This window comes from Cervus canadensis, chromosome 21 (genome assembly GCF_019320065.1).
Source record: "Cervus canadensis isolate Bull #8, Minnesota chromosome 21, ASM1932006v1, whole genome shotgun sequence".
Classification (NCBI taxonomy): domain Eukaryota; kingdom Metazoa; phylum Chordata; class Mammalia; order Artiodactyla; family Cervidae; genus Cervus; species Cervus canadensis.
Genome location: NC_057406.1, coordinates 14370114 through 14385505, shown reverse-complemented (window position 1 = coordinate 14385505; position 15392 = coordinate 14370114). Strand labels below are relative to the sequence as shown.

Below are 15392 nucleotides of genomic sequence, written 5' to 3'. Positions count from 1 at the left end.
GCTGTTGGTATTTTCCCAGAAAAGATGCAATTAACCACGCCTCTCAGAGGGTGGCATCAGAGAAGCCCCTTCAAAGAGGCAGAACAAAGCCCTCTGTGTGGCTGTGCAGAAGCCCAGGTCTGCCCTGTGGCCTCCAGCTGACCACATCTGGAACCACTTCCCACTGGAAAAAGCCACCCAGATAGAACCACCTGTCCCCAGGACTGGGCCCAGGGATGTGGCATGGGGGGCACACAGAGGTGGCCATGGGGGGCACAAGGAGGGTCCTGGTTATCCAACAAGAAGAGTCAACCTGAGCCAGGGGAGCGCCAGCTCAGCAGCGGGCATCGCAACTTTTTTTTTTTTAAATAACTTGACACGATATTTCAACAAAAACATCAAAGAAAGTATTAGCAGATTTGGGAACTCTCTTCAATGTATGTTTCAGTCATTCTTGTTATTTAATCATAAGTTGTATCTGACTCTTTTGTGAGCCCGTGGACTGTAGCCCACCAGCTTCCTCTGTCCATGGGATTTGCCAGGCATAAATACTGGAGTGGGTTCCTGACCCAGGGATAGAACCCGAATCTCATACATCGGCAGGTGGGTTCTTCACCACTGAGCCACCAGGGAAGCCCCCCTGTTTCAGTTAGTCTTGTTTTTATTTTGAATTGCAGATCAGAAAGCATCACACTCTTTTCTCCGCTTAGGACTTTACCCAGATTTTACCCAGTCCTGGGCTAGGGGTTGGTGACCTATATTATAGGACTGGAATTGCTATTGTTGTTTAGTCGCTCAGCTGTGTCCATCTCTTGAGACCCCATTGACTGCAATCCGCCAGGCTCCTCTGTCCGACAGAATGGGATTCTCCAGGCAAGAATACTGGAGTGGGTTGCCATCTCCTTCTCCAGGGGATCTTCCTGACCCCGGGATCAAACCCACATTGCCTGCATTTCAAGGGGACTCTTTACTGCTAAACCACTGGGGAAGCCCAAGGAGTGGGGTTAAGGATGTGGATTAAACACCACAGGGGTCCCCTAAAGTCTTACAGGAGCCTAAGCTCAGCACCTGGTCATCTGGGGGCTGAGAAAATCCCCAAGGGCGTGATTGCCCCTGGCCCCGCAGGCACCTCTGCTGTGGGTCAAGCATCTTGGGGACCCAGTGGTCCCCCTGAAAATGACAGCGGAGAATGATGGAGAGAAACTGTCCCCTACCACTCCTATATCCAGTTGGGTGACCGTTCAAATCATCTTCCAAACTGGGACATCTGGGAACTAAGGGGGAATGGAGTGTCAGAAATAACTGATGAGACGTCATTGATCAACCACAAGTATACAGCGGGTATCCTGGAGGTGTGATGTACAGTCACCTTATCCTTGCCAACATCTTTTGTCCCAGAGTGACAGTTTCCCCAGTTTCCTGGTCTCTTAAGTGAAGTGAAAATGTTAGTCGCTTAGTTGTGTCTGGCTTTGTGACCCCATGGACTGTAGCCCACCAGTCTCCTCTGTCCATGGAATTCTCCAGGCAAGAATACTGGAGTGGGTAGCCATTCCCTTCTCCAGGGGATCTTCCTGACTAGGGGTCAAACCCAGGTCTCCCGCATTGCAAGTAGATTCTTCACTCTCTGAGCCGTTGTCTGAGCCACTCCCCTGAATCCTCGCCCACAGAGTGTCCCATCTTTCTTCTGCCAGGAGTCCCAGTTCAAGTGAAATGTCATCACCCACTTGGACTACGAAGGCAAGGTGACCTTGGAGCAAAGGCAGGGTGACCGCAACTGTCCAATGAAGTCCCGCAGCTCCCTGGATGCCCCAAAAATGTCTGCATCAAGGATTTCAGTGCCATCCCCCAGAGGGAGTGTATTTGATTGCACATCCAAACAGCTGGCCAAGGGCTTCACCCAGCTCCCTCCCTACAGCAGGTGCCTCATCAGTACATCACATATGGAGATAGTGATGCCAGCCTGTATGTCCAGCAGCTTGGGAGGCCTGGGATCTAATTCCATGGTCCAGTCAAGTCATCGAAGACGGGTCAATTCAGTCCAAACAGCCTTGTCCTTGAGTGCCTTTGAGAGCCTGCTGTATTCCAAGGCCAATTCTAGGCACTGAGATGATTAGGAAGATGACAAATGAGCCAATTCCTGCTCTAAGAGAAGAGTGTGAACTGGGGTGGACCAGAGGTTGGGAAACAACTACCCCATGGGGGAAAGTGTGTTTATGATAAGAGCGTCAGAGAAGGGGACACTGCCTTGGACTGGGTGGGCTGAGAATGGCCCCTTGAGGAACAGACATTGGAGGTATACATTGAAGGATGAGTAGGATTTCAATGAGTGAATGTAAGGCAGGCATTCCAAGAGATAACTGATGGGATGTCAGGCCAGTGGGGTCAGCTGCCACCGTGACTCTGTCCAGAGTAGATATGAAGCACAGGTGTCTTCAGTGGTAGATAAGGTAGACAAAGGCGAGTCTGGAAAGGAAGGTTTAGCATCACATCCCTGATAGCTCAGTTGGTAAAGAATCCGCCTGCAATGCAGGAGACCCAAGTTCGATTCCTGGGTCGGGAATATCCACTGGAGAAGGGTTAGGCTACCCACTCCAGTATTCTTGGGCTTCCCTTGTGGCTCAGCTGATAAAGAACCAGCCTACAATGCAGGAAGACCTGGGTTCCATCCCTGGGTTGGGAAGGTCCCTTGGAAAAGGGAAAGGCTACTCACTCCAGTATTCTGGCCTGGAGAATTCCATGGAGTGTATAGTCCATAGGGTCACAAAGAGTTGGACACAGCTGAGGAACTTTCACGTTTTTCATGGAGGACTTCAAAAGTCAGGCTGAAGAGACTGGACTTATTCTGTTTAGGAACTCGGGAATGACTGGACCATATCAATTGTCCTCTGGGGAGATTAACAGGAAAGTCATATGAGGGTGGGCTTCCCTGGTGGCTCAGAAGGTAAAGAATTTGCCTACATGAAAGAGACCTGGGTTTGATCCTTGGGTAGGGATGCTCCCTTGAAGAAGGGAATGGCAACCGACTTCAGTATTCTTGCCTGAAGAATTCCACAGATAGAAGAGCCTGGCAGGCTATATATAGTCCATATGGTGGCAAAGAATGGAACTACTAACACTTTCACTTTTCATATAGGATGGACCAGAGGTAGACAGTGAAAGGAACCCAGAAGGATCAAGAAGAGATAACTATGCCATCTCAGACCATTTCAAATGGATGTCGAGGGATTTCCCTCGAGGCCAGTGGCTGAGACTGCACTTCCATTGGAGGAGGTGTGGATTTGATCCCTGGTTGGTGAAGTAGGAACTTGCATGCTGTGAAGCATGGCCAAAAAATTAAAACAAACAAACAAAAAAACTGGTGTCGAAATGATGTGGGATTTATAGGTGCTATTACTACAACTAAAGAAGAATAAATAATAATAATAATAGCATGTCACTAAGGAAAGAAGCATAGAAGTGTAAACTACTGTCAGCTGTCCAACCTGGACATTCTTGCAACTGGATGCCTTGTCCACCTAAGCACAATTGGGACCACTTGTCTCCATTTCCCAGATGACAGCCTTTTAAAAACGCAAATTGTTGCAGGAAAGTTTAATCAACTGGGAAGAACAAATGCAAGTATTCATGGGCATCTTTTCTCTGTGTGTTTCCTGTAACTGGCATGGATCACCACGAGGTACCCATTCAGGTTTGAGTCATCTCAATTGTTTACAAAACAAGTCACTGGGCAGCGGTTTGCACTGTTTAGAGCAAAGCTGCTGTCTAAATCTTCAGTCTTGATATTGAAACGATTTGGAAATTTCTGATAAATGTGACATCACAACTGTGTCACTTCACCGGCTTTCAGAAGTTCCCAAAGAACAGGTCTTCTGATATAACACGATTTATAGCATCATCAAAACATGAGGCCTCAGACTCCCAAGAGTAGCCCTCATATGCAACAGAACACAGATCACTGAACACTGAAGACTTAAGAAAGACAAAGCTCATTCTTTCCATGTCAGACCCGAGATTCAGCAAGATCACTACCACGTCTCATTGTGGGATCACCTGGCTTTGATCATTACCAGCGAGACACGAGGCCCCATGTGCTGTGAGCAGGCCACCTCCTAACCTGAGAAACTCAGGGACCGAAAGACAAGTGACACAAGAGGGCTGAGGGAGTTGACAAAAGGCTCCCGGGGGCAGAAGGGTGGACAATGGGGAAGACGTAGATTAATACGCATCAAGTGATGTTCTCCTGTAAAAAACACACCTATGGTTATTTCCTGGGGGGAGAGATAAACTGGGAGATTTGGATTGACATGTACACACTACTATATACAACATAGATAACTAATAAGGACCTATGATAAAAAGCAGAGACATTACTTTGCCAACAAAGGTCCGTCTAGTCAAGGCTATGGTTTTTCCAGTGGTCATGTATGGATATGAGAGTTGGACTGTGAAGAAAGCTGAGCGCCGAAAAATTGATGCTTTTGAACTGTGGTATTGGAGAAGACTCTTGAGAGTCCCTTGGACTGCAGGGAGATCCAACCAGTCCATCCTAAAGGAGATCAGTCCTGGGTGTTCATTGGAAGGACTCATGGTGAAGCTGAAACTCCAATACTTTGGCCACCTCATGCGAAGAGTTGACTCATTGGAAAAGACCCTGATGCTGGGAGGGATTGGGGGCAGGAGGAGAAGGGGACGACAGAGGATGAGATGGCTGGATGGCATCACCCGACTCGATGAACATGCGTTTGGGTTGACTCCAGGAGTTGGTGATGGACAGGGAGGCCTGGCGTGCTGCGATTCATAGGGTCGCAAAGAGTCGGACACAACTGAGTGACTGAACTGAACTGATATAACAGGCTTAGCGTTAGCTGCCCAGTTGTGTGCACCTCTCTGCAATCCCATGGACTGTAGTCTGCCAGGCTCCTCTGTCCATGGGATTCTCCAGGCAAGAATACTGGAATGGATAGTCATTCCCTTCTCCAGGGAATATTCCCAACTCGGGGATCGAACCTGGGTCTCCCTCACTGCAGGCAGATTCTTTACTGTCTGAGCCAACAGGGAAGCCCATACCTCAGGCAACTCTATTCAATACTCTGTAACATCCTATATGAGAAAAGAATCTAAAAAGAGCCTATACATATGTATATATGTATACGCATAATTGATTCACTTTGAGGTACAGCAGATACTTACAGCACGTTGCAAATCAACTATACTCCAATTAAAAAAATTTTTTTTAAATGATGCTCTCTGTCCTTCACTTTGCTTCTGAGATCACTTCTCCCAGGAGTCCTTGTCTGAATAACTCCCTTGGGCTTAGATCAACCCCTCCCCCCAAATCCTGAAGCACAGTCACACTTCGCAGGGACATTTCAAGCTGTTTTTCTTTGGCTTTATTTTTAGCTTTGCTACAATTCTCACATTCTTGCACGTGTCTCCTCGTGCATAGGCGGGTGTCACCTGCCCACACCTGTCTCTGAGCGTGCTGAGGACAGACTCCTTTCTGTCCCCACTGCAGCACCCAAGACTGGCCGGTTTGTGACAGCAGATGCCAGACCCCCAGAGGAGGCAGAGGTGACCCCCTCCTCAGAGCACAGAAGTCACACAGGCAGGAAGACGCACAGAACACGGGGCGGGGGCTGTCAGGGAGGGGGGAGGCCCTGAGTGGGCCTCCTGGGAGATCAGCACTTCCCTCCAGCTCCTTCTGAGCCCCATCTCTCTGTCTCCCCAGAGAGGGGCTGACACACACGGAAGAAAGACCCGGTGCCCACCAGTGAGCTCCCAGAAGGAGCGGGGAGTGTGGGCAGACTGAACGGAGAACCTGCTGTCCTCCAGGGCCCTTTGGTCCTGAAAGATCCACGGAGGAGCCGCTCATGGGGTCCAAATCAAGATCCCCATCCAGGTGCACATGCAGCTCCATTCTGAACTTCCCAAACGCTCGGCACACAGAAGTTGGGCTTTCCCACCGGGCTTTCTTCTGGACCCCTTGCAGCCCTTCTTAGCTTTTTCCATTCCTGTTCCTGGTGGTAGAATAGTCAGGAGAAACTCCAGCCTGCAGGGCTTTTGGCTGCCCTGCCCCCACATCCCGCCCTTCGGTCCACGGCCAAGGATGACTCCTGCTGATTTTTTGCCAAGGCTCCAAAACACCCGCTGGGTCTCCTGCCCATTGGCCCAACAATCAAGGGGGTCATCATCTAAGGGCCTTTACCTGCTTCCTAAAATTTTTTAAAACTCAGATTGGGACCCATTGCCAGCCTTCTAGCAGAAATCCGTGAGGCGTCTCCCTTGGGGATGTGGTCCTCTGTGTTTCTTCTGGGGGTGCCACTGGGAAGGCAGAGAAAGGTTCTTGCTCCAAGCTGGTGAGTGGCCCGCGGGGTGTCTCCAGGGGAAATTTTGACTTCTCCACCCCCACCAGTGCATGCTTCCACCCTTCTGCCTCTGCAGGATAACAGACACAGAGTCCTAGTGCCCTAGGGTCCCCGCATCCCCGTCCCCCATTCTTCACCCCCTCTTATGTCTTCTTCCACCTCGAGCATTGTTCATCCTTCTCTAAAGCAGCACGTCACTCTCCCAGTTACAACGCTCCCCATCTCCTTGGCTTTTGTGTGTTAGTTGCTCAGTCGGGTCTGACTCTTTGCTCTTACTTCTATTTCAAAGTGATTCTCACTGCTCAGCGGTGACCTAAATAGGAAAGAAATCTAAAAAGGGGGGTGGTATATGTGCACTTTGCTGTACAACAGAAACTAATACATAGGATTCTCCAGGCAAGAATACTGGAGTAGGTTGCCATTTCCTCCTCCAGGGGATCTTCCCAACCAAGGGATCGAATCCACATCTCCTGTGGCTTCGGCATTGGCAGGTGGATTCTTTACCACTGTGTCACCTGGGAGGCCCAAAGCAACTGTACTCCAATAAATTCGTTTTTTTAAAAAAGAGGACATCTCTTCATTCATTTGCTTACTAGCCCAGGCAACTTTATTCATCTACCACTACCCTAGGAAGCCAACCAGGAATGCTCCCTTGCCAGTTAGATTCAGCTCCTTAGCATGGCGCCTTTGTGTTAGTTGCTAAGTCATGACCAACTCTTTGTGACCCCATGGACTGTAGCCCTCCAGGTTTCTTTGTCCATGGGATTCTCCAGGCAGGAAAACTGGAGTGGGTTGCCACTCCCTGCTCCAGGGGATCTTCCCCACCCAGAGATCAAACACAGGTCTCCCACATTGCAGGCAGATTCTTTACCTTCTCAGCCACTGGGGAAACTCACAGCATGGTGCCTGCCCCTTATTAAATAATGTTGTCACATAAAGATTTAACAAATGAATGGAGAGATGAATTAGTGAGTACTTTAAGGACACTGGATTATAAAGGTTCCTGTTTTCTCCTGCTTGCACGTGGCCATGGCACTCCCGCAAGTCCATTGCTTACACTGGTTGACATTCGCAGCAAATGCAGGTTGAGTGGAGTCAAATCAAATTGGTGGAGACAGATCAGGGTTTGGTGAGCACGGCTGGACACCCGGGAGGCTCCCCCGACACAGCCACCCAGGCAAACTGGATACACATGAACTGATGTGGCAGGAACCTGCCTCGAGAGGTGGGATGGCCATGGGGTGATGGGGTGGGGGGGTGGGGGGAGAAGGGAGAGGGGGGAAGTCAGCTTTAATGAGAACAGGGACACTTTCCGGAGGGAGCAGAGAAATCCAGCCAAGGAGTCGAGGAGATGATTCCAGTCCATTGGACGGTACGGTGACCTTGGCTGGGTAAGGAGCTTCTTCCCTCTGGGCCTCAGTCTCCTCATCTGTAAAATGAGTAGAACCCACCAGATGATCTGTAACATTCCTTCCTGCCAAAACATCGCCTGCTGCAAAGTCTGACGTTAGAAGTCACTGGCCAATTAAAAGGGAAACTGGCACGTGTCTTGCTCTGTCTGGAGGCCTGTGGCTGGAGTTGATTCATCCGTTTCCCTCCATGTCCATCACATGGGTCCTCTCCCCCGCAAACTCAGGCCCAGCTCTACAATAGGAAGAGGCAGCTGAAGAGGGGCAGGACGAGGACAGCCTCAAGGCTCCCAGGGTAATGTCACATCCAGGAAAACACTTAGGGCCAAAGGAGAAGGAGGCTATGCCCTGGCCCCTGGGCCCACTTCCACCAGGTGCAGGGGGAGAAGCCCGTGCCCAGAGCCCCGGGCAGGATGTCCAGCTTGGCATTTTCTTCCTCCTCCCTAGAAATAAAGCGTGCTGTCCCACAGCCACCTAGAGAATTCTAATGTTCACAAGGAGGTAGAAATGAGCTCCATCTTTATAACCAAGTCTTCACTGGTATAGGAAACCCCAGCCTGCGATCCCCTTCTTAAGCCAGGGCTGGCATTTGCAAGAAATACAAGTTCCGTGAAGGAAAATCAAATCGGGGAGCCAGGTCCGGGCTTCACAGCCATGCCTGGATGCCCAGGAGGCGGCTGCAGTGTGACAGATAAATGGTTATGACAGGGAGGTACAGCACTCGAGCTAAGACTGGTTCTAACATTTTTAAATGACTACATTTTCAATGGTTATATAAGTATCTACAATAATAGCTTCAATTTTGCCTCTTGGACTGCGAAGCCTAAAATAGTCACTATCTGGCTCTTTTCAGACTTTTTGCCGATCCCTGCTTTAAATAATTGCTGAGTCCTTCTGCCATTGATAAAATCAGGACTCCTACTATGGTCCTCTCCTGGGGAGAGGCATGCGTGTGTGTGTGCTAAGTCACTTCAATCATGTCCCACTCTTTGCGATTCTGTGGACTGTAGCCCGCCAGGTACCTCTGTTCGTGGGATGTCCCAGGCAAGAATACTGGAGAGGATTGCCCTGCCCTCCTCCCCTGGGGAGAGGCATCAGTCTGCAACCCTGGACTCCATCCCCACACGACGAGGATGTGGACAAGGTGGCCATTCTCCAGCCCACTCCTCCCACCCACTTCCCCCAGCCCAAATGCCCTTCTCTCCACCCAGCTACCCTTCAAAGTCTCCGGAGGCCCATCTCTCTCTATTCCTCCTTGCCTTCCCACTCCTGACCCATCCCACTTCATTTTGGAATCAGTAGAAGGCACTTGATCATGCCCTGTCCTGCATGACTTGATCTGTTGTACGCTGATTGCCTCCCCAATGGGACTGGAAGCAGATGAAGGCAAGGACAGCATCTTAACACGTGTCCCAGTATGCCCAGCATGCAGAGCAACTGTAGAGCAGATGTGTGCTGCTGAGGTCAGGCCCAGAGGAGGGCACGCCAGGGCCACACTCAATGTACATGGCCTGCCATCTCTGGAGAGGGCCCTCCAACACCCAGAGAGACACTTTGCTTTGGCTCCTCCCCACCGGGAAGTGCTCCCATCATCAACAAGAGAATAAGTCACAGCCTAACCCCACAGGAAGATTTCTCAAGGGCTGGTCTTCTGTTTCATTTTCCCCCAGGCAGGGCAGGTCAGGGAGCTGAGGCTTTAAAGCCTAAGACTTTTCTTTCTGAACCTGTCCTTGATCAGGGTTCACCCAGCATATGTGCAGGAGAAGAAAAAGTAGGTGGTAAAAAACCAGGGCCACGTGCTCTGCAGGAGAGCGGCTGTCCTTTGGTAAAGGCACCACACCGGTCCATCCCTGCTGAGTGGGTGCGTGCTAAACCTCGTCAGTCATGTCCAGCTCTTTGCAACCCTACGGACTGTAACCCGCCAGGCAACTCTGTCCATGGGATGCTCCAGGCAAGGATACTGGAGTGGGCTGCCATGCCCTCCTCTAGGAGATCTTCCTTACTCAGGGATTGAACTCGAGTTGCCTGCACTGGCAGGTGAGTTCTTTACCACTAGCGCCACCTGGGAAGCCTGGAGGCTGCCAAGGCTGGTAGATTATAAACCCAGGGATGGCTTCCTGCTGCGGGAGCCAAGAAGCAACATCTGGATAAAGGTTTGGCCGGGACTACTAGATCTAATCTCCTCCGGAAGGAAAATCAAGGACGGCAGTGAAGGGGAGGGAGAGAAAGGACAGGAAGGGGCCTCCTTGCCTCAGGTGACCTGGGTAAGACGTGACATTCACACTCCTTTCCTGCCAATCACGTGAACAGAGAAACCACCATGATGGTGGGAGTGAAACTGGGGGACCCGTTTCCAGAACCATAGCAACAGAGGCACTGAGAAGACAGACAGGTTGAAATACCTGCACTGCCCTTGGGGGCCCTCCCAGTGCCCCAGGATGGGTACCACTAAGGGATGGGAGGCTGCAAAAGGGGACCGGGGTCCCTCTGGAGCCACCTGCATCCCCTTCGTAAACCTGTGGACAATGCCCCCTCATCCCACACAAAATAGAGACACTCAGCGCTCTCATTTCCGCCCCCTCCATCCCCGAGGTTTTGTATAAGCTTGTACCTTTTACCGGACAATCTAAAGAGCCATTTTGTCTCTTTGGACCAACACCTGCCAGGTACCTGGACTCATCTGAGGCCTGGGTGGCCACAATTCTCTTTGTTGCTCAAGCCTAAAGGAAACGGCCTTCAGGGCAAGGGCGGCGCCTTCTCTTTTATCTTCAAGGGAGAGTGGAACCGAAGGGACGACCCCATCCCAGCCAGGAGGGGTGCATTAAACCACATCAGTTGGGAAGCCACAGAGGGCTTGGAGGTGAGATGGTGTGGAGGAGAGCTCGGGCAAGAAGCCCTGCTTTTAGGAAGATTGTAAATTACAAATAAACAGAGTGTCCCTGCTCACTCTCCTTGATTTCTGCATGTAATGTGAAACAACAGAGCCCCGGGCACAGTCCTTCTGCTTCCTTCTCTGATGCGATGTTCACAGTTCCCAGCTGGAAATGACTCCAGGCGGTCACAGACAGGCTTTTATTCCTGCGTGGGCATCTTGTTTAAATCCACAAACCTCAGACATCAGTCTCCTAGATCCTCCTCCTCCCCTCCGTCTCCCAAACTTGAATGTGCCCCAGAACTAGCCATCAAGCTCGCTGTGGTCGTGGGGGCCATGTGGTTGTGGACCACCAGTCTACCCTGGTGAGGACACCAAGCCACCAGTCTTTGGATTGTTCAGCAGAAAAAAAAACAACAGCAGGAATCAGGAACCCCTGGTGGATAGCTAAGCCCAGAGAGACACTGCAGCCAGCGTTACACCTGCTGTGATGTTTTGTCAGTATTATCTGATGACAAGGGAACAAAGGGATTTGTTGTGAATTTAGAGATTACTCGGGGCAAGGTTACAATCTGTAGAAACCAGCCCTTAATGTGGACAAACAAACCCTTCCAGGCTCTCTCTGCCTCCATCCGCCACAAAGGCAATTCATCCTTCTCTACTTCACCATGGTTTGGTGGGGGTGTTGGGGGTGGGGTGGGAATATAATAATAAGATGCTGCCTCCTCTGTCTGTGATTTTCCCACCAGGGCTACACTTTTTTGGAGAGGTCTCCTATCCCGGAGAACCAGGCTTGTTTCTCAGAGCTGACAACCATGTTAAGTAGGGCTTAAAACCTGCAGACAAAGGCTGGGAAACCCAGCCCCAGGAGACAGCAGTGGGGCTGCAGGAGGGAGGGAGGAGGCGAGGGTCTGGTCATCATTTGCCTTTTAACTCCACCCACATTAGACCTGCTGACAGCTGGGTCTAATGCCATCTGGGAGTGTCTGTGTTCTAATCACTTGAGACAAACAGAATTCACCCCTCTGTCTTCAAGGCACAGAGGGGACCCAGCAAAGAGATGTCAATGATCAAACCATGAGCTTTCCAAGTCCTCCTCCGCCCCAGTCAAGTCTGCTCTGACTCCAGAACCATAAACAGTGAGGAACAGACTTTTGTTTTTTAAATTTCCAAAGATACATCAGCTGTAGAAAAACTAACACTTGCCTTAATCGAGTAACATTTTATTTCCTGGGATAAAAATTCAAGAGGATGAATTATCAGAAGTCTTCCTCCTACATCATTAAAATGCTTTTTGAAGAAAGTTACAAGAATTAAGGCGCACAGAAAACAGTTAGACTTGCCTTTCTTCCAGAGCATTGCCTGCCTCAGACACAAAGCACCGATACTACATCTCAGAGAAGAGAGAGGCTTACTGACACAGGATCTAGAATGGCTGGACCAGGGTCTCCGGCTGTAATGTAAGTATTGCGGGAGAACATCACAAAACTCATCTCTTCCATAAATATAACACATGTCTTGAAAATATATCGAAAATATCTCCATCTGAACTGCGGTACAAAAATCCACTCTCCAGCCATAAAAATAATATTTCCCCTTATACACAAATATAATCATCTGTAAAGCAAATCTGGAGCACAGGGATGTGAGGAGGGGTTTTACAAAATCCCTGGAGATCTGGGCTATTTAAAGTCATTTTTGTTTGGGTTGTCCCTCTGCTGGGTGTAGGAAACTGGCTACAAAGACGTCCATCTCACAGCGCTCACCATTTCAACAGCTCCTGCGTCATGGAATGTGGTAGTTTTTAAAAATAGGTGACCCTTGGGGTCATGGAAAGAAGAGGAAAAATGAGGGGATCAAGGTGGAGGGGGAGGCAGGAGGGGAGCAGTGAGAGAAAAGGAACAGACCCAGGTACCAGGGTGGGCTTGAAATACTCTGCGGTGTCAAGTAGATCCCCAGGGTCAGAAGGCCTCTGCTGTCTCCAGCCTGCAGCCAGCTGTCCTCCTGGGACCCCCTTACAAATCCGTCTCCCGACTGGTGTCCAGGCAGAGGGCATATAGCGATCTCCGCAAATCCACGTTGCTTTTGGCCTTGAGGTTACACTTCTCCAGGGAGCAACTGCCCCTTCGAGAGCCATCTGCATTTTCCAAGGACCCTGACGCCTTGCAGAGGGACCCCTTGCTCCAGCTGGCCTTTCGCTGGCCTGCGCTGGTGGGTCCAGCCCCCTGGCTCTGACTGCCCTGTTCTTCCTTAAGGACTGCCTGCTCCTCGTGGTCCGTCTCCCGGTGGTAGAAGTAGTTGAAGTTGGAGACAATGACCGGCACGGGCAGGGCGATGGTGAGGACCCCAGCGATGGCACATAGGGAGCCCACGATCTTGCCCCCCACGGTGACGGGCCTCATGTCCCCATAGCCCACCGTAGTCATGGTGACCACCGCCCACCAGAAGGCATCCGGGATGCTGGAGAAATGGGTCTCCTGGTTGTCGGCCTCCGCGAAGTAGACAGCGCTGGAGAAGAGGATGACCCCAATGAAGAGGAAGAAGATGAGCAGGCCCAGCTCCCGCATGGAGGCCTGCAGCGTCTTGCCCAAGATCTGCAGCCCCTTGGAGTGGCGGGACAGCTTGAAGATGCGGAACACACGGACCAGGCGGATCACTCTGAGGATGGCCAGGGACATGGCCTGCTGCCCGTTCTGGCCGCCCCCGCCCCCCGGCTGCTGCTGCTCCACCAGCTCGGTGCCCAGGGTGATGAAGTAGGGGAAGATGGCCACCACGTCGATGATGTTCATGATGTTCCGAGAGAACTCGGCCTTGCTGGGGCAGGCGAAGAACCGCACTAGCAGCTCGAAGGTGAACCAGATGACGCAAGTGGTCTCCACGATGAAGAAGGGATCAGCCAGGGTCCTGGGCAGGAGAGGCGCCACCGTGGGGCCGGAAGGGGGCGCTGCGGCCCCGCTGCCATTGGGCCCCCTGTGGGGTCCCGGGGGCTGGTGAGGGGCCGGGGGATGGCGCAGCAGCTCGCGTTCATCCCGGAACTCGGGCAGCGTCTCCAAGCAGAAGGTGATGATGGAGATGAGGATGACTAGGACCGAGACGATGGCGATGGCCCGTGCAGAGCCCGAGCTCTCCGGGTACTCGAAAATCAGCCACACCTGGCGCTGGAACTCGTTGCGGGGCAGGGGCTTCTCCTCCTCCTTGATGAAGCCCTCGTCCTCCCGAAAGCGCTCCATGGCCTCGTCCCCCAGCTGGTAGAAGCGGATCTCGTCTGCGAACACGTCCAGGGAGACGTTGACCGGCCTGCGAAGCCGGCCCCCCGACTGGTAGTAGTAGAGGATGCCGTCGAAGCTGGGCCGGTTGCGGTCGAAGAAGTACTCGTTCCTCAGCGGGTCGAAGTAGCGCAGGCGCTTGGCCGGGTCCCCCAGGAGCGTGTTGGGGAACTGCGCCAGGGTGCCCAGCTGCGTCTCGAAGCGCAACCCGGAGATGTTGATGAGGACGCGCTGGTGATGGAGGGACCCCGGGCCCAGCACCTGGTCCCCCGCCACGCCCAGGGCGGGGTCGCCTTCTCCCTCCTCTTCCTCCGGAGGACGCGGGCTAGCCTGGGGCAGCTCCTGGCGCGGTGGTGGCGACGGCCGGCCTCCCGGGTCTTCGCCCCTCTCCGCGCCGCTGCGCCTCCTGGGCGCCGGCCGCTTGGGTCCATCGCTGAGTGCGGCTGTCGCCGAGCAGCGGAGCTGACCCGCCGTCGTCCGGGCCTCCTCTCCTCCCCTGACGGTCATGGCACCGCCGTTCTCCAGGGGCACCAGGGCGATCTCCATGACCCGGGGGTGGGGGGCATGCTGCGCCCCTGCGGACCGGTTCCCGCGCCCCCCTCACCCGCAGGGCGCCCCGCGCCGGACTCCTCTCCCGCCGGCGGCCGGCCCCGCTGTGGGGCGGGCTGGGTGGCTGGCGCGGTCCCCTCGCTGGGTCCTGACGTCAAGAAGCCGCTGCCCTGCGCTCTGCCTCTCTCGGTTCTGGCAGCCCGTTACCAAGCAGCCAAAAGCCGCCTTCCAGCCGAGGCAACCTTCAGCCGCAGGCCCGGCCTCCACCCCGCGCGGCTCCCCGCCTCCCTCCCGCCCTCCCCTCCTCCTCCCGCCCTCCCCTCGGGGCACCGAGACCGCGGGTGTCTTCCCGAGGGTGCATCTGGGGCCCCCGGGCGAGGGCGGGAGGAGCTGAGCTGGGCGCAGCCTGGAAGGGGAAGGGAGAGGATGGAGGAACAGGTTGTACCGAGAGCGCTGCAACCGACTCCCAGGGCGGCCAGATGAGAATAGTTCTGGATTTCAGTTCACCTGGGAACCCGCTGATCGCCGAGTGGACTCTCGGGAAATGAATCCTCCTGTGTTGGAGAGATGCGACCACAGGATGAGCCGGGGTTCGAGAGAAGGCGGTCCTTTGGAGGAATAACGGTTCTCTCTTCTTCGGGAAAAATTACAAACAGGAGGGTGAGAGGCGGAGCTATGGGCCTTGAGAGGAAAAAATATGTATGTATATATATGTATATGTATATATAGGCTTCCCCGGTGACTCGGAATATAAAGAATATGCCTGCAATGTGGGAGACCCCTGTTCGATCCCTGGGTCAGGAAGATCCCCTGGAGAAGGGAACAGCTACCCACTCCAGTATTCTAGATATATATGTATCTTCAGACGAGTGGAGAAGCCTGTCTCCTCCCATCTCCCTACAAATATTTGCACCAGAAGGTAGCTGACCGAGAATTCACCTTACAGCACCTC

The 15392-nt window shown here is 52.7% G+C and overlaps 1 protein-coding gene across 1 annotated transcript; it reads right to left on the bottom strand.

Moving 5' to 3' along the window:
* Positions 1 to 11832: 11832 nt before the first annotated feature.
* Positions 11833 to 15182, bottom strand: KCNA5 (potassium voltage-gated channel subfamily A member 5). Its single transcript, XM_043441492.1, has one exon. It carries the CDS (start codon positions 14435 to 14437, stop codon positions 12641 to 12643), a length of 1797 nt encoding a protein of 598 aa, XP_043297427.1. The 5' UTR covers positions 14438 to 15182; the 3' UTR covers positions 11833 to 12640.
* Between the last annotated feature and the right edge of the window lie 210 nt (positions 15183 to 15392).